General features: G+C 52.7%; 2 protein-coding genes and 1 long non-coding RNA gene across 13 annotated transcripts; 2 read left to right on the top strand and 1 right to left on the bottom strand.

Moving 5' to 3' along the window:
* The first annotated feature begins 57 nt into the window (after window positions 1–57).
* Window positions 58–16473, top strand: FRS3 (fibroblast growth factor receptor substrate 3). Of its 4 annotated transcripts, none has more exons than XM_008994415.5 (8): window positions 7405–7497; window positions 9111–9255; window positions 9686–9746; window positions 10264–10352; window positions 11626–11812; window positions 13721–13882; window positions 14677–14825; window positions 15108–16473. In XM_008994415.5, the coding sequence occupies exons 4-8, from the start codon at window positions 10287–10289 to the stop codon at window positions 16020–16022; spliced, it is 1479 nt and encodes a 492-aa protein (XP_008992663.1). In that variant the 5' UTR covers window positions 7405–7497; window positions 9111–9255; window positions 9686–9746; window positions 10264–10286; the 3' UTR covers window positions 16023–16473. The 4 variants fall into 4 exon arrangements, with proteins under 4 accessions (XP_035151511.1, XP_008992663.1, XP_002746575.1 ...); XM_078369144.1 differs by lacking the exon at window positions 7405–7497 and adding an exon at window positions 9498–9561 and having other exon boundaries at window positions 9106–9255; XM_035295620.3 differs by lacking the exons at window positions 7405–7497; window positions 9686–9746 and adding an exon at window positions 58–1159.
* PRICKLE4 (prickle planar cell polarity protein 4) lies at window positions 87–7187 on the bottom strand. Of its 8 annotated transcripts, none has more exons than XM_078369146.1 (8): window positions 6001–7187; window positions 5760–5863; window positions 4327–4470; window positions 3703–3810; window positions 2566–2703; window positions 2103–2306; window positions 1328–1532; window positions 87–875 (listed from the first exon to the last, which is right to left on the bottom strand). In XM_078369146.1, the coding sequence occupies exons 3-8, from the start codon at window positions 4456–4458 to the stop codon at window positions 502–504; spliced, it is 1161 nt and encodes a 386-aa protein (XP_078225272.1). In that variant the 5' UTR covers window positions 4459–4470; window positions 5760–5863; window positions 6001–7187; the 3' UTR covers window positions 87–501. The 8 variants fall into 8 exon arrangements, with proteins under 8 accessions (XP_078225272.1, XP_078225273.1, XP_078225274.1 ...); XM_078369147.1 differs by having other exon boundaries at window positions 6354–7187; XM_078369148.1 differs by having other exon boundaries at window positions 6455–6535.
* Window positions 16472–21907, top strand: LOC144582143 (uncharacterized). The gene is made up of 3 exons (XR_013534211.1): window positions 16472–16541; window positions 21199–21360; window positions 21449–21907. It is a non-coding gene; the product is annotated as an uncharacterized LOC144582143 (long non-coding RNA).
* Window positions 21908–26063: the final 4156 nt, after the last annotated feature.

Genomic DNA, 26063 nt, shown 5'->3' with positions numbered 1-26063 from the left:
GGTCTGGCACTTCCGGCGGCCACCGGCCTGCAGGGGACGCTGTTCGCTTATTCCGATAACGGAAGAGAGGGACGGCCCCCTGCTGCGCGTCCACCAACTCTACGAGGGGAGGAGCGCGGCCCAGCTCTACGGTCCCCTGCTCCCCGTCCCACCTCCGGCGCTCCAGCCGGTAACCGTCACGCGTGCTGTGATCATTTAATTGGCTCAGGAGGAGGATGGTAGGGACGGGGCTGTCCCAGCCTGTGGAGGTGGGGGTGGAGGCTATCTCAGCAAGGGAAGTGTAGCTTTGGACAATGGGTTTTGCCAAAAAGGTCTCCACCAGAAGTCCTAGAACACGCAGTGCTGAAGGGAGTACACTCCAAACTTGTCACCTCGCCGCCTCTCGCGGGCGTGCGCATGACTGCGTCTCACTCTCGGATTTTTCTAGGGGGAGGATAGCCTTGTTCTCCCGCTCTACAGACCTCTTTCCCTCCATTCACACCCCTTCTCTGAGCTGCACCTCTAGCACACGGTGCAGTGCTTCTTAGAGGCGTTGCTGTCCTCTGCTTGGAGGTTTCCGGGGGTCTTCCAGGACAGGGGAAGGCGCTCGCCTAAGAAAAAGCCTTCAGGTTCCGAGTCAGAAGAAGAGGAGTAGGTGGGGAAAGGAGTGTCCTTGGGATGACGAGGAGTCTTCAGGAGGCATTGCTCCTGCCCTTTGGGTGCCTCCGCTTTGTCCCCAGGTCGGCTTTTCTGCTGGGGACTGGATCCAGGCAGCCCGGTCCGAGTTTGCAGGCTGGAACAGCCGGCAGCAGCGAGGAGTGTTCGGGAGAGGGTCACAGAGGTCAGCGAGGTTTGGTCCCTTCCTTCAGTTCGGTCGGGTCCAGCCTCCCCTGTTCCTGGCCGGTTCGGAAACGCTGGTCTCAGAGCGCGGAATCTCCCTTCCAGAGCCTGGCTAGACCACCACCGCAGCTATCCGGGGTGAGGCCCAGCCTCCCGCCCCGCCCCTCCCCGCCCCTAGGCCGTGTGCGCCGCTGCCGAGAGTCCTCTCCTGGGTCCCCCGCCTCCACCCACCAGAGGGCGGCCGCGTCCCGTGCCTGGGAGGGATTGCGGCGCCGCAAGCCCGACCGCGGTGCGGGGTGGGTTCGAGAGGCCCTTGGAACGCTCCAGCCAGGGACGCGCGGTGAGAGCTGCGGGCCCCAAGGCTCGGGTATGGGGGGTGCGGTGGGAGGCCGCGGGCGCTGCTGGAGGGACGGGACGGCGTGGGACCGGGACAAGGGTCCCAGCCCGGGAGAACCCCCACAGCCCAGCCCAAGCCCCCTCCCACTTTGACCTGCATCCTCTGCCTTACCAAGGAACGCCTGCCCTTCCAGTGCCCCGGCCGAGCTCCAGCCTGCATCCGAGTAGCGGTTCTTGAAGCAGCTGGGGCAGCAGGGGCTTCCCCCAGGCAGTGCATAACGTCCCCCGCCCAGGGGCCCGGCGCAGTCCTGGCAACAGAAGTGGTTCTCATGCCAGTGTCGTCCCTCTGCCTCGGTGCAGTGCCGAGAGAAGATCAGCTGGGAGAGGGAGAGGGGAACGATTCATTCATTCATTCATTCACTCATTCATTCATCCAGTAACCACGCCTTATACCCAGAACGCTAAAGCACGTCTACAAACATTCCCATTTGATCCACTCAGCCACTCTTGGACACAGGGAGGACTGATTGGCTTAGCCAGGATGCCAGCTAGCAAGTGGCACAATCCAAAGTTCGACCTGGGGGTCTGGACTCCCAACCCAGGGCTCCAGGCTTCCTTTTATGCTGGCCTTAAGGGAATTTCTAGCATGATGAGGCACAGCACTGGGCACTTGGCATATACTTATGAGCATCTGTCCAAGAGTCCCTGCTCTAGAGAAATTTTCTGAGTCCAAGAACATTTGAGGGACTCTGATTGCAATGGGGGCACAAGAAAGGCCGTGGGCCCCACATGCCCAGAGCTCAAGTCAGAACACAGGGAACTTGGTAGTCCCAGGCTGGTTACTAGTTCTCCCCGCTCCCTGATACTGGGAGAACCTGTGGCCCAGGAGAGTGTCCCTTTGTATCCTGCCACTCTGGACCCTGGGGAGACCCCCAGTTCTTTTGTACCTGGTCACAAGCTGGGCAGCGCGGGCGCAGCAACTCTGCGTGATGACGGCCGCAGTAGAGTTGTCCATCATGGTAGAAGTAGATGAGGTTTATCAGGGCCTGGCCACAGGCCTGGCAGGCAAAGCAGGGCTGGTGCCAGCAGCGCTGTTCACCTGCCCGGGCTGCAAACACTCCGTACTCCCCTGGCTTCAGCAGCTCCCTGCACTGTGGGAGGGGAGGTGCTGAGGTGGTCGGAGGAGGCACTACCAACCTAACTTCCCTCCTTGATCTTCTAATCCAATCCCAACCTGTTCTCACCATACCCTAGCAAGCCCACATCCACTGCAGCCTATACCAAGAGCTCCCAAACTTGGTTTCTGTTTTTCCTGTTTCCCAACCAGAGTCCCAGAAGCTAGTGCCTTCTGCAGAAATAAGAGGGCAAAGAGTGGAGGAAGGAGAACCTGGGGGGAGGGGTACTACGTACCTTCTCACAGGTGTGTCCTTTAAGCTTGGGAAGTAGCAGGCGGGCCACCCCCTGTCCCAGGGCCTCCTGCTTCCGCCTGGCACAGAAGAGCCGCAGCTCAGCCAGCTCCTCCTCCCCAAGGGCCAGGCAGTAGCGCTCCTGCAGAAACAGTCCTCTGCAATGACTGGGAGAGCCCCAGCAGGCAAGATGGAGCATTGGTTGGAGGAAAAAAGACTTGGCTGCTAGGTCAGAGAAAGGTTGTAGAACCTCAGGGAGATGCCAGAGATAATGGCATTGAAGGGCAAATAGAAGAAGGAAAGGAGCTCATGAAAGGCCACTTTGGGCTGGGTGCAGTGGCTCACACCTGTAATCCCAGCACTTTGGGAGGCCGAGGCGGGTTGATCACGAGGTCAAGAGATCAAGACCATCCTGATCAACATGGTGAAACCCCGTTTCTACTAAAAATACAAAAAGTTAGCTGGGCATGGTGGCGTGTGCCTGTAATCCCAGCTACTTGGGAGGCTGAGGCAGGAGAATTGCCTGAACCCAGGAGGCGGAGGTTGCAGTGAGCAGAGATCGCGCCATTCCACTCCAGCCTGGGTAATGAGCGAAACTCCATCTCGGGGGCGGGGGAAGCCCCCTCAGTCTCCCCCTGCCCCTCCCCCAGGAATGGTCATCAATCAGGTCCTGACAGGCCCACAGCACATAGCCCTGTCACCATTAGGTCTTTGCTCCCAATGAGCTAGAGCTCAGTATCAGTTCCCATGCTTATATTTCCTCAAATTATTTCATATATTCCTGTCTGGCCTCCCCAGTTGAATTGTAAGTCTTTAGGCTGGGCACATGTAGAGCCCCAATAAATACGTAACAACCATACTCTCTACATTGTACATTCCATTATCTGTTTCAAAAGTTCTTCATGTCCATTTTCTCATTCGCTCTTGAATGAAGCATTGTGGTGGGCAGAAATGTTATTGCACCCGCTATTGCTATTGTTATTGCCAATGTGAAAACTCAGGGGGAGAGTCACCCCCAGCCAGTGGCATAGCTGGGTCTTAAATCTATATCCCCTAACTTCTGGACTAATGTTCTTCCCACAGTAAGAAAAGGGAGGGGGAAGAGGAGGCAAGAGAGGGAAGATGGGGAGAGGAGACCCACATCAATGTCCTGTGGAGGGAGTTGCTGCAGGAGGGTCTGAAGCCCAGTCCAGTTGGGGGCTTGGTTGGTATCCAGGCAAAGGGGACCCAGGCTCAGAACCGCAGGACCCTGAGGAGACATGGAAGATGGGGAGGAGTGAAACTAGGTTTTTCTTTCCTTTCTCTGTCTTTCCTCCTTGTCATTGCCACCTCTTCTCCAATCTAGAGCAGCTTCTAAGCATGCCCTCAATTTGGGAGGGTCCTCCTTCCAGATTCTCACTGAGCGCAAGGATAGCCTTGGATGCCTGCATCTATGGTCTTCCTTGAGGGAGGCTGAGGAGACCTCACACCCCAAAACAGCTTCCCTTCTTATGCTTAAAACCACCCCCGTCATTCCTTGAGGCCAAAGCTCCTAGAGTCTGCTTTGAGAACACAGACCCCCTAGGAGAGGTAATGAATATTAATGTGAATGCGTTTAAAGTTAAAACCTGATGTTCTAAGCAGGTGCAGAGATAGGAATTCCTGAAAAGAAAAAAGGCAACAAAAGATTAGGCACGAAGTCAAACTACCTCAGGGTTGGTGGAAAAGGGGAGCACTCCACAGGATAGAGGTCATGTTGGTCTCAGGAAGGGCAAAACTCTACTACCTGAGCAGAGGTATCCTCAGGGTCCCTGCCCGGCAGGTAGCCTGAGTCGCTGTTTGAGTTGGCTGGTGGACCTGGCTCCTGGGGGTTGGGGCTGTCCTCTTGGCGGGGCCATCCAGAGTTCTGCACTGACATTGGTGGCAAAGGCTACCCCAAAACAATAAGAACCCCTCCATGTATTAGGCCGTTACAATATGCTAGGAAGTGTTAAGTGCTTTATAGATACTATTTCCCTCAGTCTTCCCAATACCCAGTGACTTAGGTAGCACTGTCCTCATCTTACAGATGGCCCAACTGCGGATCAGAGCGTGAGTAGCATGCCCAAGGTCAAACAGCTAGTAAGTGGCAGAGCCAGGTCTTGAGGTCAGGTCTTTTGGCTCCAGAATTTCTGAAGTTCAAATTCTGGGGTCTCCCAAGATTGGGATGGAGGTAAGAGGAGGACAGTAGAAGGAGAGGGCACTTTGCCTTTCTGGTGGGCCTTTAGGCAGGCTGGCCCTTCTCTCCTCACCTCATCAGCCTTACCTCCCACCATCTCTCACCGTGTACCCACAGTCCCAGTGAGCCTCCTTCTCCACAACTTCGTACAGTGGACCCAGTTTTTCCAGCTATATAGGCTTGGGCCTGGTTAAAGGATCCCCTTATCAGGAAGCCCTTCTCAGCTTCTGTGACCATAACTTTCCTGAGCTCCTGAAGCAAGAAGTGCCCCAAGATTTAGCACCTAATGTTTTTCTCTGCTCCCTGCATCTCTCTCGACTCCTAATCTAGGCTATAAATTCCTCAAGGTCAGAGGAACACCTTGCACTTTTATCTATAGCAGCAATTGCACGGGATAATCTAAGTGCATCTCTTCAGCTTTCCTCTCGGCAAGTTCTGATATGACCACAATATCTTGAGGTTAAGAAGTGACTATTAATGTAGAGAAGAGCTGAGCCCTGCCCTCAAGGAGCTCATAGTGAGTAAGACAGAGATGAAACCAAGTAGAATGGGACCAGAGCTCCAGACAGATATACACAAACTCGGGGGAAAAAATAACCAGAGCAAACATTTATGCTATTCATTCTGTGCCAAGGACTCTTCTAGAATATTATATAATATAGTCTATCCTCACAATAATCTTATGAGGTAATCTCTTTTAGTCCTCTTGATAGTTGAAACAAACAAGTTAACTAACTTGCCCAAGATAACACCTAAGGCTTAAGGGAAGCCTTAGGGGGAGCTGGCCTATGACAGCTGGGATAGATGCTGAAAGTAGCTGGGCACAGGAGGGTCATCATCAAATCCCTGCCCTCTGTAAGACTCAGTATTGGGGTTGAGGTGAGGGTTTGGACCATAACAGTTAATATTGCTTCGCAGCACTGAACCCTTAGCACCATCCCCCAACCCCCAACTTCAAATGTCCTGTGCCACCCTTTCCTCCTTCCTGGCTTCACACCCACCTGCTTCCTTCCTCTTCTGTCCCTCAGGTCAGGTTTCCTGTGGAAGGCGGCCAGGATTGGGCTGTTCACACCAGGAGTAGCCACTTCGCCTGACAGCACTGCCCCTGTTTCAGGCAGCAAGAAAGGAGGGGGTATCTGGGGCCCCTGAAGGGGACTTGCAGCCTCTTTAATTTTAGCTCTAGTTTGAATGGAATTGTCCAACACTGAAACAACACTCAGAAATCAGGCCTCTACTCCTCACCTTTCCATTTCCCCAAAAGGCCGCCAAACTCCACTTCCACCTAGCACTGGAACACCCTTACTAACAGGCCGGCTGGATTCTTTCCATAATTCCCTTCCCCCTCCCATTTCAGATAAGGGACAGAACTGAACCCCTTGTCTTGCCTCCGCGCAGGTGCAAGAGGGCTCAGGGGCTGGACATCCCCAACCCCCACTGCCCTGAAGGGAGAGCCTGAGAGGCCTTAGGGCATGGGAAGGTGGTGGGATGGGAAGATTTCTGGGGACAATGGGAGGGAGAAGGAAGGGAAGTGCCCAGTCCTGCCAAGTGCCCTCTCGATAGATGCCCAAAGTTTTTCTAGAACTTGGCGGTCCCACCTCCGGGGCTGGGACGCGGTGTGTTTCCCGAGTCCGCTGGTATTCGCAGCCTGGCTGCTGGGATTTTAGGGGAGGGGACGAGGACTCCGCTGGGGTCTCACCCTCGCTGTGCGCCGCGTTCCGGGCAGTTCTGGACCGACTCTGCTTTCCGGCCCCTTACCCGGTCCCCACCCCAAGGCCTCAGTGCCCGCCCCCGCCTGCCGTAATAGTGCGGACCTTCCTCTCCCACGCCCCAGTGGCCCCCGCCGCTCCCCCGTCTCGTATCCGGCTGGTGGAGAGGGGCGGCTCAGTGAGGGGCCTGGAGCTGCAGATTGGAGAAAACACACACACATACACACACTTGTGGGATCTCCTGGAGCTGCAGATTGGAAAACACACACACACACACACTTGTGGGATTTCAGAGTGGAAATGTGCGGGCTCCACGACCTCCGCCATGCAGGTGCAGGGCCATCAGGCCCGGACAGCGCCCGGTGGGTATCCAGCAGACGGCGGGAGCCGCGTTTACATTGGGTTCTCAACCACTCGCTGAATGGAAACGCCTCACCGGGCCCGCAGCTCTGTCTCTCCGCAGTTCCCAGGTCCCCCCGAACTCTCCTTCAGGTCTCCCAGCCCCGCCCTTCCGCGTGTTTCCCTTCACTTCTCTCTTCCTTGTCCCCAGTGGTCCCCCTGGTCCCTTCTCCTCTTAGCCCTCTTCCGGGGTCCTCGGCCTGCCCTTCTCCCTTCAGGTCTCTTCAGACCCTTTCCCCTTCCCTTCGTTTCTCGCTCACCCCTCCTTCCCCGTTCCGATCCCCCGAGCACCCTAAACTTTGGTTCCCCCAGCACCACTTCTGCGCCCCGCCCCCGGCGCAGGCTCCGCCCTGTCTCCTCCGGGCTTGCTCAGTCCCTGGCCAGCAGCGCCCTCTGGCGTCTGCGCATGCTCCCTTTTCCCGACAGCAAAGTCCTCCAAAGGGACCTTCTAGGCTGCACGCCGGTCGCCCCCGCTCGGGTCCGCCCGCCTGCAGCGTCTCGTTGGTGCTGCCGGTGACCTCCGACCCCGCGGCGGCGGGGCGGGGCGGGGAGACCTTAGCTCCGGGCGGGCGGCGGCTGCTGCTGCAGCGGCACCCGGGAGCGGGGCCCGGCGCCGCCTGGGCCGCGGGGCGATGTGAGTCGGGGCGCGGCGGGGCGGGGACGAAGCGGCTTCACCGAGGCCGCGTCGCGCCGCGCCGCAGTCTCCACTCCCTCCCTAGGAAGCCCCGGGCGGGAGGGTGGCGGAGCACTGGGGTTGGGGGCGGGGATCCGGGGGCGGCGCGCACCCCGACCTCCCCATTCCTTACGGGCGTCTAGAAATTCTCCTTGACAGTCCTGCAGCCTGTCCTGCAGCCTTAGGCTCTCCAAACCCTACCTCAACCCTCTCCACCCTGGACACACCATCGCGTCTTCTGAAGCCCTCAGAACCCCCTCACTCATTCAACAAATCTCCTGCTATGCCCACCATTCTCTCTTGGGTGTCCCCAAATGCTTCCACTGCCTGGAAATTTCTGGGATTCCTCATATCCCCATTCTCCTTGCACTATCCAAAATGCCCACATCCAAAATTCTTGCTCGTGTTTCCCAAAACCTCCTCAAACGTTTTCAGCCCCAACACCCTCTCTAACCCCTGCCCCTGATCCATACCTATCCCAGACCAGAGCCCTCTCCCCCTTTCCACCCAATGCAGTCCTTCCTCAGTGGGCTGATACGTCCTGATATCTTAAAGAAAAGAGATGGTGATAGGGAAATGCAACCCCTTCCCGATCTTGCACCCTAGAGTGCTTGGTTTCAGTGCCCCCGCCCCGCCCTTGTTGGTGGCTCCAGCCCCAGAACTTTCCCGGTGACCTGTCTTTAGTCTGTGCACACCTCCCTGAGCCTGCTTCTTCCTTCCAGAGAATAATCCAGACCAAGGAGATGGGGTCCTTTTACCTGGAAGTTGTCCAAGGATGCAGGGTGCAAGGGGCCCTGGGAAGTATTGTTTCTCCAGAGTGGGAATGTGGATGTCCAGAGTCTGCAGAGACTTGGCTTGTTGACTTGTCTAACTTGGGCTCAGATGCCCTGAAATTTTGGCTACGGTTAACATTTATGTTAAAATTAGGCCTTTTAGAACTTGGGGAGCAGAAAATCTATCAAGCTTCCAAATTCGAAATTAAATCAGCCCGTCTTGAAAGAGGAGCATGTCCATTTTAGTGATGTTTGTCTTACATTTTTCCTCTGGAAGTTACTTAGGTTAGAAGCTCCACAGTTTATGGACAGTTGTCCCCAAAACTAAGGCCTTGGCTGGGAGTTGGGGGAGTGTTGACCTAAGTCTCCCAGATACTTAGTAGCAACAAACTGACTGGAATATTGATTTCCTGAATATTAAACCAGTGCTCTTTCCACTATATCCCAGTGTCCTTTTGAGAAAGCTCTTTGTGGAGTTAAAGTGCTCTGCAAAGGTAAGGTGGTAGTTTTGGTGTTTGTCGTAACAGGACTCAAAGGGAGATCTAAAGTGACTTACAAGGCCTTGGGTCGCCTTAGACTTCAAACTCATTGATGCTCTGTGAGTCTGTCCCTTTCAGGGCCCATGGGGCTTGGAGTTTGTGTTCTCTTTGCCCTTGATTTTACTTCCTTCCTTCATTAGTGTTTTTGTCCCGTTAGGGCTGGAACAGATATCCAGGTAGGATGAACTGCCAGGTCAGTTTCGTTAACAGTTGGGGGTGATGATAGGTTTCTATTAACCAGTGTCTCTGTTTCCTATGCTAGGTGAGCCCCAGGTGTATCCCAGAGGGATCCGGGTGAACTTCTCTGCAGACTGTTTGCCATGACAGCCCACCAAGGACGGAGGGAATAAAGTGGGAATCCTTCCCCATGCCCCTCCCATGGTCAGCTCCCCGATGGCCTGGGTGAGGTAAGAGCTATGTATAGGAGTCAGTTTTATGGTGTTTCCCAAGTTGGGACAAACAGAGGGTACAGGTCACCTGGTTGTTTAAGGCTTTACCATTCAGCAGGAGTTCCAGAAGGATAGCTAATCCTATAGACTCATTTTTTTGTGACAAGTTGCCACCCCTTAAAACTTCTGCTCGATATTGTTCCATGCATTTCTTGTTCTCTTCCATCATTCAAGCCTGGGTGGTGTCCTCTTCATTCTAGGCACAGGCCTGACTATTGTGATGTATAATCCAAGTACCAGAATCCTGGAGGGAAGAGCCAAATAGTAAGGCCTCTGGTCTCCCCTTCAGACAAAGGGAAGCAAACCCAGCATTTTATCCAATTGAGGTTATTAAAATTATGCACTCTTTTAAATGTTCCATCTTCTGAATATATCTTTATGATCACAGTGTAACAACTCATTTGAAGAGGACATCAAAAGATAAATTTGCCCTGGATATTGGGATGTTGGTAAGAGAGAAGAGAGAACTTGGATGATGTGGAATGGATGAGGTAAACAGGGAGGAAAAAAGAGACAGGTATAGGCCAAAGTGTCTGAGACCCCCAAGTGACAGTTTCTTTGCTGAATCCAAATAAGGGCCTCGGGATGGCACCCACCTCCATCTGCTGCAGATCACTTCTTCTGGGCCCCTACTTTTCTTCCTGCCTATGTCCCTCCCTTCCTTGTCATTACATGGGTCAGAATCCTACATACTTCTCAAGGTCCAGATCAAATGTTACCTCTGAAAAGCTCTCTCCAGCCCCCCCATCAGCATTCATCCTTAACACATTCTAACTTGGATTAATGTTTATCCAATGTGTGTCTGGTCCTGGATTGAGAGTGTGAAGTCCTTGAGGGAGGGTCTGTGTCACACAGTCTCTTGGACAGAGTGGGTGATCACAGTGAGGTGCTTCTGCCAGAGTTCCCCAGAGCAGGGTTTTTTGAATCAGAAGTTAGTGACCTGCATATCCCTTATGCTTTTCCTAGGGCAGGCTGGCTGCTCTGACACCATGGGGAGCTGCTGCAGCTGCCTGTACAGAGACAGCGTTCCGGACAACCACCCCACCAAGTTCAAGGTACCCAGATCCCTCTCCTCTCCTGCATTCCCAACATGGCCTCTTGGGTGCAGACACCGTTTAATGGAGTTTCCTCAGCCTCTCTAATTCAAATGAAATGCTAGGCTGAGGTTATAGGCTTTTAGAGACTTCTTGAGCTCATGCCCTCTCAAGTAGCCTGAGGAAAAGAGGCCCAGACCACTGCTGTTTTCATGGCTCTTGATATTACCAAGAATGAAGAAATGCCATAATGGTGCTTTTGGAACTGTTGTCAGTGTATTTTTTAAACTTTATATATCCCTTTTTTTGATAGAAAACAAAAGTCTGTATTTGTGAATTAATGTATGTAATGTATTTAAAATAGTGCTTAGTGGCCAGGCACGGTGGCTCACGCCTGTAATCCCAGCACTTTGGGAGGCCGAGGCGGGCAGATTGCCTGAGGTCAGGGGTTCAAGACAGCCTGACCAACATGGTGAAACCCCATCTCTGCTAAAAATATAAAAATTAGCCCAGTGTGGTGGCACACGCCTGTAATCCCAGCTACTTGGGAGGCTGAGGCAGGAGAATCACTTGAACTCTGGAGATGGAGGTGGCATTGAACCAAGATTGTACCACTACACTCCAGCTTGAGTGACAGAGCGAGACTCTGTCTCAAAAATAAAAATAAAAATAAAATAGTGCTTAGCACACAGTAAGTATGACATCAGTATTTGCTGTTTGCTGTGGGGAGCTGAGGGCCGACCCAGTGGACCTGTGCCCTCCCCCGCCCCACCTCTCTGTGGAGGGAGCCACTGGGGCATGTGGAAACACATGTTTCTCCTGTCCACCAGAAGAGGGAGCCCTCAGCAAGGACATACTATTGTAGAGAAGATATGTATTATTTCTGCCTTGGGTTTGACTTTCCTAGATCAGGGTGCCCAGTCTCAAGATTTTAAATTTACGGTGGAATACTTTCCCCATTAACATCTGGGCCTTGTATCCTAAGCCATGGGCTGTCTGAGGTCATCTAACATTTGTTATCTAACCAACGGACCTTGGAGGTAAACTACCTCTTCCCTTACTGTCCATATGACAAAACCGAGCCCCAGAGAAGTGGGATTTGCCACAGAGAACTGTCGTAGGTCCATGGCACTGCTTCATACAATTATGTGGCATTCAGTAGAGTCTGTGATAGTCAGATGCAACCTTTGGTTCCCCACCTCTTGTCCTGCATCAGATTGTCTCCCAGTGGCTCAGCGACCCGTGCAAACACCTGTTGGACTCACTCATTGACCCTTCTGTCTGTCCTCTCCAGGTAACAAATGTGGATGACGAGGGAGTGGAGCTGGGCTCTGGGGTGATGGAACTGACGCAGAGTGAGCTGGTGCTGCACCTGCATCGGCGTGAGGCCGTCCGCTGGCCCTACCTCTGCCTGCGCCGCTATGGCTACGACTCCAACCTCTTCTCATTTGAGAGTGGCCGCAGATGTCAGACAGGCCAGGGTGAGTACCAGGCCTTGCTCCACCCTGGGATAGGGGCTTATGCAGGACTCCAGGGTTCTTAATGTACAAATTAGCCCTCAAGAGGTTAATGTTGTCCCCATCATCTGTGGGCAGTAGAGTGTGATGTATTCTCCCTGCAGTCAGAGGTCAGGTGTAGGTTATTCCATGAGATCAAGGCTAGAGCCAGCCACAGCTCTCTGAAGGGGTGGCATGGTCTGGGTTTATCTCTTACTCTCCAGACTTAAGCGATGCAAAAGGAATCCTGCATGGGACTGTGTTCAGTGCAGTTTGGGATTATGACTGTGCAGAGGTGGAATAAACAAGTTTCTCTGATGAGGCTGCCAACAAAACAGTGAGCCTCTGAGGTCATGTTTGCTGGAGGAGACTCCCCTCTGTGCATCTTACCCTTGGAGTTCATGAGGCAGAGGCAGGGGTGCTGGGTGAGCAGGCATCTTTGTTCCTGGTGATGTTTGATCTACATTTGGTTTCCCAGAGGGGCTACCCTAGGCCCCAACACAGGGTTCTCTGTGATTCCAGGCTTTCCCAGTCTTTTCTGCTTCTCATCATATCTTGCCAGAGTAGATCTTTTTCTTCCCTATTTCCTCCCGATCCTATTTGTGTAAATTACAGTTGTCCTGTTCCCCAGCCTAATTGTGTTTCAATTGTGGGTATATGCACAGGCACACCCCACGTAGCCTGTCCCAGGTCCCCCTGTTACAGAGGGGAGTGTAGGATTCCAGGCTGGCCCAATAACCCCAAGAGCATCTTTGAGTCCCCTGATTCACAGCCGCTCAGCCCAGTCGTGCTGTTCCTGGGACTTTGAGTTGCAGTGTTGCAGCTGGAAGGTGTGTAAAGCTGGCTGCATTGAGGAGCCATGTGATTGCCTTGCCATATTTACCTGTAGCTCATCTACCCATCTTTTCTTCCATCCCTCGCCAGAGTTTATGAGGTCAGGGACCTATATACAGTAGACATTTGCTTCCTGGCCATACACTAGGCTAATAAATGAACAAGCAGGGAACAGGGTAGACCCTCTTGTCATCAGCGATCTGACAGCTGGCACTCTGGGGAGCAGGGGTTGGTAGGCAGAGGAAGATGGGGAGAGCATGTGAGATGGAATGTTCACTCATCTAATACTGTCCTTTCCACCTTGGTTTTTGTTTTATTTATTTATTTTTTTTGAGACAGAGTCTTGCTCTGTCACCCAGGCTGGAGTGTAGTGGCACAATCTTGGCTCACTGCAACCGCCACCTCCCAGGTTCAAGTGATTCTCCTGCCTCAGCCTTCCAAGTAGCTGGGATTACAGGCACCCACCACCACGCCTAGCTAATTTTTTGTATTCTTAGTAGAGATGGGGTTTCACCATGTTGGCCAGGCTGGTCTTGAACTCCTGACCTTAGGTGACCCACCCTCCTCAGCCTCCCAAAGTGCTGGAATTACAGGCATGAACCACCATACCTGGCCTCTGTCTTGGTTTTGATTCTCTTCTTGTGACCCCTGTATCTGAGGTCAGGAGTTTGAGACCAGCCTGACCAACATGGTGAAACCCCATCTCTACTAGAAATACAAAAAATTAGGTGAGCATGGTGGCGGGGACCTGTAATCCCAGCTACTTGAGAGGCTGAGGTAGGAGAATCATTCGAACCCATGAGATGGAGGTTGCAGTGAGCCGAGATTGCACCTTTGTACTCCAACCTAGGCAACAAGGGCAAAACTATGTCTCAAAAAAAATAAAAAAAAAGAAGAAAAAGAAAGAATGCTCAATGAGGAGAGGCTCTCCTACCCCTGCAGGCCTGGGACTGGTGTTCAGGGACATTTCCTGCACATTATGCATCTGCTGAGTTCCTCTGGTCCTTCCCTGTTGGGCCAAGGGTCTGGGGAGCCTCATTTCTTCCCCTCCTTCTCCAGGAATATTTGCATTTAAGTGTTCTCGGGCTGAGGAAATCTTCAACCTCCTTCAGGATCTGATGCAGTGCAACAGCATCAACGTGATGGAAGAGCCTGTCATCATCACTCGCAATAGCCACCCCACTGAGCTTGACCTCCCTCGAGCCCCCCAGCCGCCCAATGGTGAGGAGACCCCAGTGTACACACACACACACACACATGCCCAGGCCCAGGAAGCCCAAGTCTTGGAGGGATGAGTCAAGCTTGCAGGTTAGGGGTGAGCTAGCCTTCCAGGACAGTTGTCCATGGTTAGAACCATTCTTGAGAATCGATAAGTCCCGGGCTGGGCTAGGTGACTCAAGCTGAGGCTGTTGAGTCCTGGGCCTTGTATCGACTGATGGTTGGGGAGCAGACAGGAAGACTGGGTTTCCATAGAAACAGCAGTCTAGGGCTTTTTTGCTTCCTTCCTCTGTCTACTGGGTCATCCCCATATACCTTCCTTGCTGCTGGGGCAGGCATCTCTGGCCGTGACAGTATTCTGGAGAGGTCCTACAATTTCTGCTTGTTTAGTCATGGAGTTCAGACCAGGCACCTGCTTGCTGTTGTGTGTTCCCTGGGGTGGCCCATCGGGCACAGGAGAAATGGAAGCAGTCTCTGTTTTTGAGGAGCTTCCCTGAACCTTCCTGGCAGACCTAGAATGAAGCAAAGGGATGGTCCTGTGACAACAAGCTGTGCTTTAACCATTTTGGGTGAGCCTATGATGGAGACAGTGGTGAGGTGTTCTTCAAGGTGAGCTTGAGGGAAGGGCAGGGTTTGAAGAGCAGAGGAGAAGTGAAGGATAATGGGGGGCTGGTGGCTCAGGGGTTTAACCGCTGTGAGGCCCTGAGAACATCACTCCGGGATCCGCACACACAGCTGCAGCTGGTTGTCAGATGGCTTAAGTTCCCCTCCCCTGGGCTTGTCTCTCCTGTGCCCAGCTCTAGGCTACACTGTCTCCAGCTTCTCCAATGGCTGCCCTGGAGAGGGCCCACGATTCTCAGCTCCCCGGCGGCTCTCAACGAGCAGCCTGCGGCACCCATCGCTTGGGGAAGAGTCCACCCATGCCCTCATTGCCCCCGATGAGCAGGTGAGCATGCAGCTGGCCAGCCCCTGCCCTGTTGGTCTGGGTGGGGATGAGAGATAGGAAATATGGTCACCTCCTCCCAGTGAGGATCATGGGAAGGGGAAGAACATTGTTAGGGTCCCTTCCTGTCCCCAAAAGGGAACAGCTTCCTTGGAAGGTTTGGAGAACAAGGAAGAAGAAACTCCAGCTCTTTTTCCATGTGTTTCTCTTCTCTCATCCTGTCCCTTCTGTTCTCTTTTCCCCCTGCCCTGGGACCCACCTGCCTCACTTGGACTCTCTCCCCAGTCCCACACCTATGTCAACACACCGGCCAGTGAAGATGACCACCGCAGGGGCCGCCACTGCCTGCAGCCCCTGCCTGAGGGTCAAGTGCCCTTCCTCCCGCAGGCGCGGGGCCCTGACCAACGGGACCCACAGGTGTTCTTACAGCCGGGCCAGGTGAAGTTTGTGTTGGGCCCAACCCCTGCTCGGCGGCACATGGTGAAGTGCCAAGGCCTCTGTCCCAGCCTGCATGACGCCCCCCACCACAATAATAACAATGAGGCCCCTTCCGAGTGCCCAGCCCAGCCCAAGTGCACCTATGAGAATGTCAGCAGCGGACTGCGGCGAGGGGCCGGCTGGAGACTGAGCCCAGAGGAGCCGGGCTGGAATGGCCTTGCCCACCGCCGGGCCGCCCTGCTGCACTATGAGAACCTGCCCCCGCTACCCCCTGTATGGGAGAGCCAAGCCCAGCAGCTGGGAGGGGAGGCTGGGGATGATGGGGACTCGAGGGATGGGCTCACACCCTCCTCCAATGGCTTCCCTGATGGTGAGGAGGACGAGACCCCACTGCAGAAGCCCACCAGCACCCGGGCCACCATTCGCAGCCACGGCAGCTTTCCTGTGCCACTAACCCGCCGCCGTGGCTCCCCAAGGGTCTTCAACTTTGATTTCCGCCGGCCGGGCCCTGAGCCCCCAAGGCAGCTTAACTACATCCAAGTGGAGCTAAAGGGCTGGGGTGGAGACCGCCCTAAGGGGCCCCAGAACCCCTCGAGCCCCCAAGCCCCCATGCCCACTACCCACCCTGCCCGAAGCTCAGACTCCTACGCCGTGATTGACCTCAAAAAGACCGTGGCCATGTCCAACCTGCAGAGAGCTCTGCCCCGAGACGATGGCACCGCCAGGAAAACCCGGCACAACAGCACCGACCTGCCTCTGTAGGGATGTCCTGGTCCTCACCACCCTCTGCCCCACCACAGTCCAGCCTCTGCCTCACACTCCTGCCCACTGAACCCACCCTCCCCAGGGTTCAGGGTTGCTTTGCGGAAGGCATGGAGGTGAGACCAGATGCTTCCCTGTGCTGGCTGGAGTGCCCAGAGATATCAGGCACTGAGTCTCCTGGTCTGTCTCCAAGCTGGGGAGAGAAGGGTGACCAGGCGAGGAGGGAGCCATGACGTCAACTGTGAAGGGTTTCTGTGACTGCGTTTAGCGCCCTCCCGTTCTGTCCATTTGTCTTGTCTGCCGACTGTTTGTGTGTGTGTTTTTTGGTTGGAATTTTGAAACATTTTGTACCTGTTAATTTTATTTATCAGTTTATTTTTCTATTTATTGTTTTAAATGTAATTTAACATATTTATTATTAATATAATTATTTTTAAATTCTGGTCCTGTGGATATCATCTTCTCAGGGAATCTTTTCTGGTTTGGTCCTAGGGTGGACAAAGGGCAGACCTAATCGAGGTAAGGGCATCATTCTGGGAAATTTGGGGCAGTTACGGTTTTTGTGACAAGTCTGTGATCTTTTTTTTTTTTTCCAAGATGGGGTTTTGCTCTTATCACCCAGGCTGGAGTACAGTGATATATTCTCAGCTCACTGCAACCTCTGCACCACAAGTTCAAGTGATTCTCTCACCTCAGCCTCCTGAATAGCTGGGATTATAGGCCCCTGACACCATGCCCAGCTAACTGTTGCATTTTTAGTAGTGATGGGCTTTTGCCATGTTAGCCAGGCTGGTCTCAAACTCCTGACCTCAGGTGATTGCCTGGCCTCCCAAAGTACTGGGATTACAGGTGTGAGCCACTGCGCCTGGCCAGTCATTTATTTTTCTGCTCCAAAAAGCCCTGAGCTTAAAGTTGCCAGGGATGGATGCTCTGTTGACGGGAAGTGGTGGGATGGCTGGAGTCCTGGAAGTCAAGAGGGGGTCTGTGAGGACTGCCCTAATGAGGTAGAGACCCAGACCTCTGAGGCAAGCAACACGAAGGGAGTGCAGTGGAGTGGACACAGCTATGGAAGAGACACACCTTCACCTTCTCCGGGAGCCCTCACCGACATCCCTGCCACTAGGCAGGCCCCAAGGGCACTTTACCACCTTGGCTCAGAGGTTGACCCTGGATCCTCCTTAGTTGCCCCCAGCATGGCTGAGTCAAGACTAGACCTTTAAATAGGACTTTATTAAAATCCTAGGATTATAGCAAAATGAAAAAAACATAGTGTAATGTGTAACTAGATAATCTGGCTTGCTAAGTGTCTTTCCTAGAGAATGTCCCCTCAGGAATGGACTGTTAGGATGCCTCCACCCAGCCACAAGGCTGGGCGCTCACAGAGCCACCACATTGGAACACCTGCATGGAAGCCCAGGGTCCAGCAGGGCTGTGCTGCACACCCGCCCCAGTGCTGATTTGTTCCAGGAGCTCGTTTCTCTGTCTCGAGGCTGCCTCTCTCCTCTTCCTTCTCTTGCTGGCCTCCTTTCCTCCAACACTCCATTTCTATCTGAAACCCCAGTTGCGGTTCATCTAAAGGAAATCCTGCTTCTGTTATAAGTCACTCAGGGCCCTGGTGAAGAATGAGAGCTGTGTTTGTCCAACCTCGGGGGAAAAGCCTTGTCACTGTTTGTGCCACAGCTCCCTGTCCTGTGGAGCAAGCAGACCTGGCCTCTATCCTCACCAAGGAAAGAAGCCCAGGCAAGACACACCACCCAGATCCCTCTGCCTACTGTCCAGGACACCACCGCCTGGGCCTCATTTCCTCAAGCCCACCTCCCCTGAGTGGGGATTGGACTGAAAAGCTTCCAGACCACGCCAACCGCAGGTGTCACTTTCTGTCAGTGAAATGGACGGTGACGACTGGCCACAACAGGATGTGAGAGGTCCTTCGAGTGGGGCCCAACAGAGCTCAAGGGGGCAGCTGCCACAACCCCAGAATTGGCACCACACTCTTCTCCCCCTCACATCCTTTTGATCTCTGGAGCAGAGGGGCCAGCTGCTGCAGGCTGGATTCATTGCAGTTTTCCACACTGTTGTAGGGAAATGCCATCTTCTCTCTGCAGCTTATCCAATCAGCTCGATTCTGCTGTTTGGATGTTCTCATACACTTACGCCTACTACTACTCGTGACCTCCACAATAGGGGAGGTGGGTGTCTCCAAACAGGAAGGTGGATATGGGGGGCAGGTATGGCTATACTGAGACTGGGCTTAGGGGTCCTGGCCATGCTAATGACTCATGGGTCAGTGCAGGCTCTGCCTTAACAATGGACAGATGCTACAGTGCGGTAGCCAGAGGCTGGCTTAAGAGACCTAGGGTCAAGTCCTGACTTGGTCATTATCTCTAAGAGACCCAGGGTCTAGTCCTGCCTTGGTCATTATCTCTGCTACCTTAAGCATTTGGTTATCCAAATGGGCTCAGTTTTTGCATCTGAAAGACATAGAGCTGGTATGAGAAGTAGCCAGTGATAAACATGACACCACTTTGGAAATAGAGAAGACTTCTGCAAGCTGTATTAACAACCCAACTGTTCCCTTAGAAGTCACAACTCTTCAGTCCCCCAGGCTGTTGATTTGCTGAACGAATCAAGAAGAGGCAGTTATTGTCATTCTCTGGGTCACCAGATCCTGGCCTAACCCCTGGGGTCTCCCTAGAGCAAGTTACAATTGCTTTGATAAGTATATTTGTGGGGCTTGGAGGTGTCCAAGGAGTTGACTTCCAGCTCAGTGTGGCCCCCAACCTTTCCTGTCCCCTCTGGTCACTGCCTCTGGCCCACGAGGTCTACTACAGGAATTTTCCCTTGAGGGTAGGGCGGGGTGAGTGGACAGCTTTCCTGGCGGGAAGGGGTGGGTGGAAGCGATGCCCAGGAGGGTAACCGCCGCCCCAGTGTTTGAACCCGCCCTGCCATCAGGGTGTGGTGCACAGATGGCATCAGTTTCCATCACCATCATCACCCAAAGATCATCACCAGCATCAATGCATGTTTGCTGAGTGCTGGGTTCTCTTCTTTAGAAACAGGCCCTACCCACCCCTGGGCTGCCCTCAGGAAAGGACAGGATCCAGCATCCTGTCTGGGAGTGACATTTCAGGTCAGACCAGGAGGGGCCCTCCCCAAGGGCCCCCCTGGGTAATAATAGCACGTTACAAGGGTATAAACACAGTCAGCTTTCCACAGGACCTTGTCGAATATTTATCAGGTCTCACTGGCAGGATGTTATCACTGCTGTACAGAGGAGGAAACAGGCCAAGAGGTGAAGTAATTTGCCTCGGGCCATGAAGTTAATGAGTGGCTTGGGCCGGGGCTGGAGGCCAGTCGTGTGTCTCCTCCACCCTCTGCTTTCAGCCTGGCCCAAAGGAGCTTTGTTCCTTAGGTGGGCTGCAGGGAGACTGTTGGGTGCTTCTTCCTGGGTTGAGTCTCAGCCGGGGATCACATTCCAGTGCTCCAGTTCAGGAATCCTGAAATCCAAGCCAGTACCTTTCTCAGTTAACTACAGGGTGAACCTGCTCTCCCGTGGAGCCTGCCCTATGCCCACCTCCCAACTCTGCCCCTCTACTCTCATTTCCTTAGAAATGGCTCCTGGTTGTATCAATGGGAGGGGCCGGGCAGGTATGCAAGGAGAGGCTTGATTGCCCTTTCCCCTGCCTGCCTCTCTGGAGAGCAAATCAGCCTCACTGGAGGCCTTCAGAGCTTAGGCTCCCTGAGCTCTGTGGTGCCCTCTGTCCAATATCTTCAAGGGGCATCCTACTCGTGGTGGGGGGCTTACAATGAGGCACCCTTGGGCCTCCAGAAAGGTATAAGGAGGGCTGAGGCAAGGGTGGGAAGGGCCTGTGTGAGCCCTTCAGGGCTCTGTATAGTTCACAGGGTCCAAGATAGAATCTCAGAGCTTGTAGGGCAGCTAAGCTAGGACCATCCAGGGATTTCTGCAACAGGATTCCTGAAGATGTTTATCTAGTGTTTGCTCACACATTTCCAGGACAGGGAGCTCACTTCCTGACAAGCCCTCCCTCAGCTCAAGTCTTAGGAAGTCCCTACAGTTCTTCCCATTGCATCCTAATTCTGCTCCTGGATCAAAGCACGGCTAAGTCCAGTCTCTCTGCCAAGGGTGCTGAACTTTGAAACTTGGCATCACCACTTCCTAGCAACTTGACTCGTGCCCCAGTTTCCCCATCTGTCACACAGGGATAATAACAGTTTCTCCCTGATGGAATTGCCGTGAGGATCAAACAAGAGAATGTTGACCCAGCATGCACCATGGCGACTGGCCCATAGTAGGTGCTTAGTAAGTGGCAGATGTTATTTTTACCTGAACATGTGGTTGGTTTTTGTTTTTGTTTTGAGGCAAAGTTTCATTCTTATTGCCCAGGCTAGAGTGCAATGGCTCGATCTCAGCTCACTGCAACCTCTGTCTCCCAGATTCAAGTGATTCCCCTGCCTTAGCCTCCTGAGTAGCTGGGATTACAGGCATGTGCCACCACGCTCAGCTAATTTTGTATTTTTAGTAGAACAGGGTTTCTCTATGTTGGTCAGGCTGGTCTCAAACTCCTGTCCTCAGGTGATCCGCCCGCCTCAGCCTCCCAAAGTGCTGGGATTACAGGTGTGAGCCACTGCACCCAGGCCTGAGCATGGTTCTGTCCAGCAACGCTAGGTGTCTACTGTTTTGTGTTCTAGTTTGACCCAGAACTGAGTGCCCAAGTCAGCAGGAGTATAATGTCTGAATTATCATTTTACTGGCCCTCTTGGCTCTTGGGACCAAAGCTGACCCTGACCTGAAATCACCAGGTCTCCACTTAAAACAACTGCAGCATTCCTCACCCCCAACACCGCCCCCCCCCCCCGTTGGAGTCCTTGGCTTGTTAAACCAGACTCCAAACTGTCATTAATTCAGGTGACATTTCTTCTTGATGATCAGAGTCTGTTCCGGAATTTAGAGGCAATCAGTTGGCTGAGGGTGTCTGAGAGAAGGGTCTGGGAGGAGGGTCTCCACTGGGGGTGGATCATGAGGCTGGAGTACCAGGGGCCCTCAGCCAGGTGCTTCCAAGAACTTGGTTCTGTGAGCCACCCTGACAAGGAGGTCTTCTCGTCATTTGTCTTTTTGTTTGTTTGTTTTGAGACAGAGTCTCTCTCTGACACCTAGGCTAGAGTGCAATGGCACGATCTCAGCTCACTGCAACCTCTGCCTCCTGGGTTCAAGCAATTCTCATGCCTCAGCCTCCCAAGTAGCTGGGACTAGTGCACCAACCACACCTGATGGAGTTTCACCATGTTGATCAGGCTGGTCTTGAACTTCTGACCTCAGGTGATCCACCTGCCTCAGCCTCAAAAAGTGCTGGAATTACGGGTGTGAGCCACCGCGCCCGTCCTTGTCACTTGTCTTGCTTCACCAGGTGAATCCCTTTCTGGGTCTCTCTGGGATCCATTTTCTCCAGAGACGGTCACTCCTTGCAGAGCTGCCTATGAAGAGGAGCTGGATGAGTGACACAGGCAAGTGAGAGCATCACCTGCACTCCAAGTGTAGGTTGTCATTAGGCTCGATTAAAAGTGATCCCTTAAAGAAGGGATCATCAGTATAATGACTGAGTTAATGGGGAGGCAGGGAATCCTTAGCCCTGCTGATGACGGGGAGTGTCCACAGCTGTCTTCTTCTCCCTGCACCCTACCCCCTTAGCTGGAGAGACATGATTCTTTGGGGGTCCCTCCATGTTGCCTCCCTCCACCTGCCCCCCCTTCAACCTGGCCTCCTTGCCCTTTAGGTAACAGCGACCCAGAAAAAGTGTGTGGGGTGATGAGATGGAGAATTGGGGGCTCTGGTCCTCTGGGGAAAATAAATGTAAATTGTAATTAAATTGTTCATCTTGACTGTGTGCTGCCTGGGCTGGAGAGAGTTGTGTACTGCATCTGGGGGGCTGGGGAGGAGGTGGGAGCAGCAGTGGCAGGTGGGGTGCAGGACATCAGGCTGAGGGGTGTGTGGTAGGGAAGAGTTACCAGCGATCCTTTGAAGCTCCTTGTCTCTCTGGTCCAATGGGCTGGTGTGGCCACTTTCCCCAATGAGCTACTGTCCCTGGAATTAAATAGTTTGAGGAACATATCATTTTTTATTCATGGGAGTTGGGGGGGGACACAATGTACAATCACACAGGTATAGTGGCTTTGATTTCCCAAACACTGGACACAGTGAGCCCAGGATACAAAATCTGGGTTGTGTGGGCTGAGTCCAGACAAAGCTCTGACTCGGCCAGGTATGGTGGCTCATGCCTATAATCTCAGCACTGTGGGTGGCCAGGGTGAGTGGATCACCTGAGGTCAGGAGTTCAAGACCAGCCTGGCCAACATGGTGAAACCCTGTCTCTACTAAAAATGCAAAAATTAGCCAGGTGTGGTGGTGCATCCCTGTAATTCCAGCTACTTGGGAGGCTGAGGTGGGAGAATTGCTTGAATCCAGGAGTTGGAGGCTGCAGTGAGCCAAGATCACTCCACTACACTCCGGCCTGGGCAACAGAGCAAAACCCCATCTCAAAAAAAAAAAGGCTGTGACTCCTCAAAGCTTGCAGTCTTAGTTGGGGAGAATGAGGATCACACCAGACAGGATTATGGGGCATGTGCCTCTGCCGTTTGGTAGCTATGTGACCTCAGACAGCTCACTCAACCTCTCTGAACCTGTTTCCTCATCTAGTAAAAGGAACTAATGACTTACCCCATAGTGTTGCTAGGAGTTCAGTAGGAAAACATACATAAAGCATTCAATGGGTACTTGGCACAGAGTCCAAGCTTAGCTTTGTTACGGTTGTCATAGTAATAAGCGGTGTGGGGAAGCTTCCTGAAGAGGTGGACCATGAGCATGAGGAGGACCTGGGGACCAAGAGGGCAGTGTGGGCTTAGCAGTTAGCTGGGTGGGAGGGCAGTTGGGAGGGGAAGGACTGTGCTGCTGGGAGGAGAGAAGCAGAGGAGAGAAGTGAGGTGGGAGGGCTAGGTTGGGGTGGTCAGGGAAGGTGGGGCGACTATACTTTCCGGGCTATGGAGCGGCAGGATGTGCACCTGCATGTGGGGTGCACCCAGCACACTGTGGATCGTGAGGAGGTGTGGCTCAGACCAGGTACGGTCATTCACTCACCACTCACCCAACACATACTTTTGTTTTTTAATTTTCTTTTTTTTTTGAGTCTTGCTCTTTCACCCAGACTGGAGTACAGTGCTCGATCTTGGCTCACTGCAGCCTCCGCCTCCCGGGTTCAAGTGATTCTCCTGCTTCAGCTGGGATTACAGGCACCCACAACCACGCCCAGCTAATTTTTGTATTTTTAGTAGAGATGGTGTTTCACCATGTTGGCTGGGCTGATATTGAACTCCTGACCTCAGGTGACTTGCCGCCTTAGCCTCCCAAAGTGCTGGGATGACAAGTGTGAGCCACCATGCCTGGCTTAATTTTTTCTTTTTAAAAAATATTCATCAGACCCTGTCTCCTATTCATAACCAACACATATTTATGGAAAGCCTGCTAACATGCCAGGCACTGTGCTGGGTGCTGGGGACGGAGCAGCAGGGAGGACAGATACAGCCCATGCCCACGTGAACTTATATTCTTCTGATGATGAGGTGACTAACTGGCAAGCATTAACACCTTAAGTTTAGGGAAGAGAGAACTTTAAAGAAAGTTTAAAAGGAAGCCAGATGTGGTGGCTCCTTCTTGTAATCCCAGCAACTTGGGAGGCCAAGGTGGGAGGATCACATGAAGCTAGAAGTTTGAGACCGGCCTGCACTATAGTGAGACCCCCATCTCTAAAAAAAAAAATATATATATATATATATATATATATATATATATATATATATATATATATGTAATTGAGAAAGGGTCTCACTCTGTTGCCCAGGCTGGAGAACAGTGGCAGGATCTCAGTGCAATGCAACCTCTGCCTCCCAGGTTCAAGCGATTCTCCTGCCTCAGCCCCAAAGTAGCTGGGACTACAGGTGTGCACTATGCCAGGCTAATTTTTGTATTTTTTGTAGAGATGGGGTTTTACCAGGTTGGCCAGGCTGGTCTGACCTCAAGGGATCTGCCTGCCTTAGCCTCCCAAAGTGTTGGGATTACAGGTGTGAGCCACCATGCCTGAACTTTAAAAATATTTTTTAGGGCTGGGCGTGGTGGCTCATGCCTATAATCCCAGCACTTTGGGAGGCCAAGGCAGACAGATCACCTAAGGTCAGGAATTCAAGACCAGCCTGACCAACATAGAGAAACCCTGTCTCTATTAAAAATAGAAAATTAGCTAGGCGTGGTGGCACACACCTGTAGTCACAGCTACTCCGGAGGACAAGGCAGGAGAAATCACTTGAAACCTGGAGGCGGAGATCACAGTGACCAGAGATCGTGCCACTGCGCTCCAGCCTGATGACAGAGCGAGACTCTGTCTCAAAAAAAAAAATTTTGTTTTTTTAAAAGGAGGCTGGGTTTGGTGGCTTATACCTGTAATCCCAGCACTTAGGGAGGCCGAAGCAAGAGGTTCACTTAAGCTCAGGAGTTCAAGATGAGTCTGGGCGACATAGCAAAACCTTTCATCTCTACCAAAATTACAAAACATATATTAGCTGGGTGTAGTGGTGTGCTCCTGTGGTTCCGGCTACTTAGGAAGCTGAGGCAGGAGGATGGCTTGAGCCCAGGAGATGAAGGCTGCAGTGAGTTGTGTTCACACCACGGCACTCCAGCCTGTCTCAGAGAATGAAAAGAAAAGAAAAATGCACAAGGGGTAATGTGATTGATTGTCGGGGACAGGCATGTCAAGGAAGACCTCTCTGGGGAGGTGAAATTGAAGCAGAGATTTGAGTGCAAGACAAAGGCCGAATGAACAGCTGAGGGAAGGAAGTTCCAAGCAGAGGGATGGCGAGTGCAAAGGCCGATAGGGGGAATGTGCTGGATGGGTTCAAGGAAAAGCAAAAGGGCCAAAGGAGGCCAGTGCAGCTGTCAGAGGGAAGAAATGGAGTAAGCTGGGATGAGGGCATGAGGAGGATTCAGGACACAAAGACCTGGAGGAGGCATGCAAATTATACTAAGGGCAGCAGGAAGCTATTGGAGGGTTCTGAGCAGATGAGATCCGGCTTAGTTTTTTGTTTGTTTGTTTGTTTTGAGACAGAGTCTCGCTCTTGTCACCCAGGCTGGAGTGCAGTGGTGTGATCTCGGCTCACTGCAACCTCCGAGTCCTGGGTTCAAGTGATTCTCCTGCCTAAGCCTCCTGAGTAACTGGAATTACAGGCGCCTGCCACCACGCCCGGCTAATTTTTGTATTTTTAGTAGAGATGGATTTTTGCCATGTTGGCCAGGCTGATCTCAAATTCCTGATCTCAAGTGATCTGCCTGCCTTGGCCTCCCAAAGTAGTGGGATGACAGGCGTGCCCAGCCCCAGCTTAGGTTTTAACAGAATGGTTCTGGCTGCTGTGTGGAGACCAGAGACCAGGGAAAGAGCAGTGGAAGTGGGAGGCGGTATGAACTGAATGTTTGTCTCCCCCAAAATCCATATTTTGTAATCCTTAGTGACTCCCAATGCGATGTCATTGGAAGGTGGGGCCTTTGCAAGGTAACTGGGACATGAGGGTGGAGCCCTCCTGAATATGATCCATGCTCCTATAAGAAGAGACACGAGAGAGATGCTCTGTCTGCTCTCCACCACTTGAAGATGCAAGAACATGGCCACCTGCAAACCAGGAAGAGGGGGCTCACCAGACACCAGATTGGCTGGCACCTTGAGCTCAGACTGCCCAGCTTTTGGAACTGTGAGAAATCAATGTTTATTGTTTAAGCATCCCAGTACTTGGTAATTTGCTACAGCAGTCCAAACTAGGATAGGAGCCTACTGCTATAATCTAGAGAGGGATGATGGTAGCTTGGAATTGTTTGGCAGCAGTGGAAAAAGAGAGAGGTGGACAGATATGGGATGTATTCTGGAGGTGGACTGAACAGGGACTTGACAGTCGAAATACTGTTGGTATTGGTAGGGGAATATGGGAACA

Source organism: Callithrix jacchus, chromosome 4, assembly GCF_049354715.1.
Source record: "Callithrix jacchus isolate 240 chromosome 4, calJac240_pri, whole genome shotgun sequence".
NCBI lineage: Eukaryota > Metazoa > Chordata > Mammalia > Primates > Cebidae > Callithrix > Callithrix jacchus.
The sequence above is the reverse complement of the archived record's forward strand: the minus strand, read 5'-3'. Positions and strand labels throughout refer to the sequence as shown.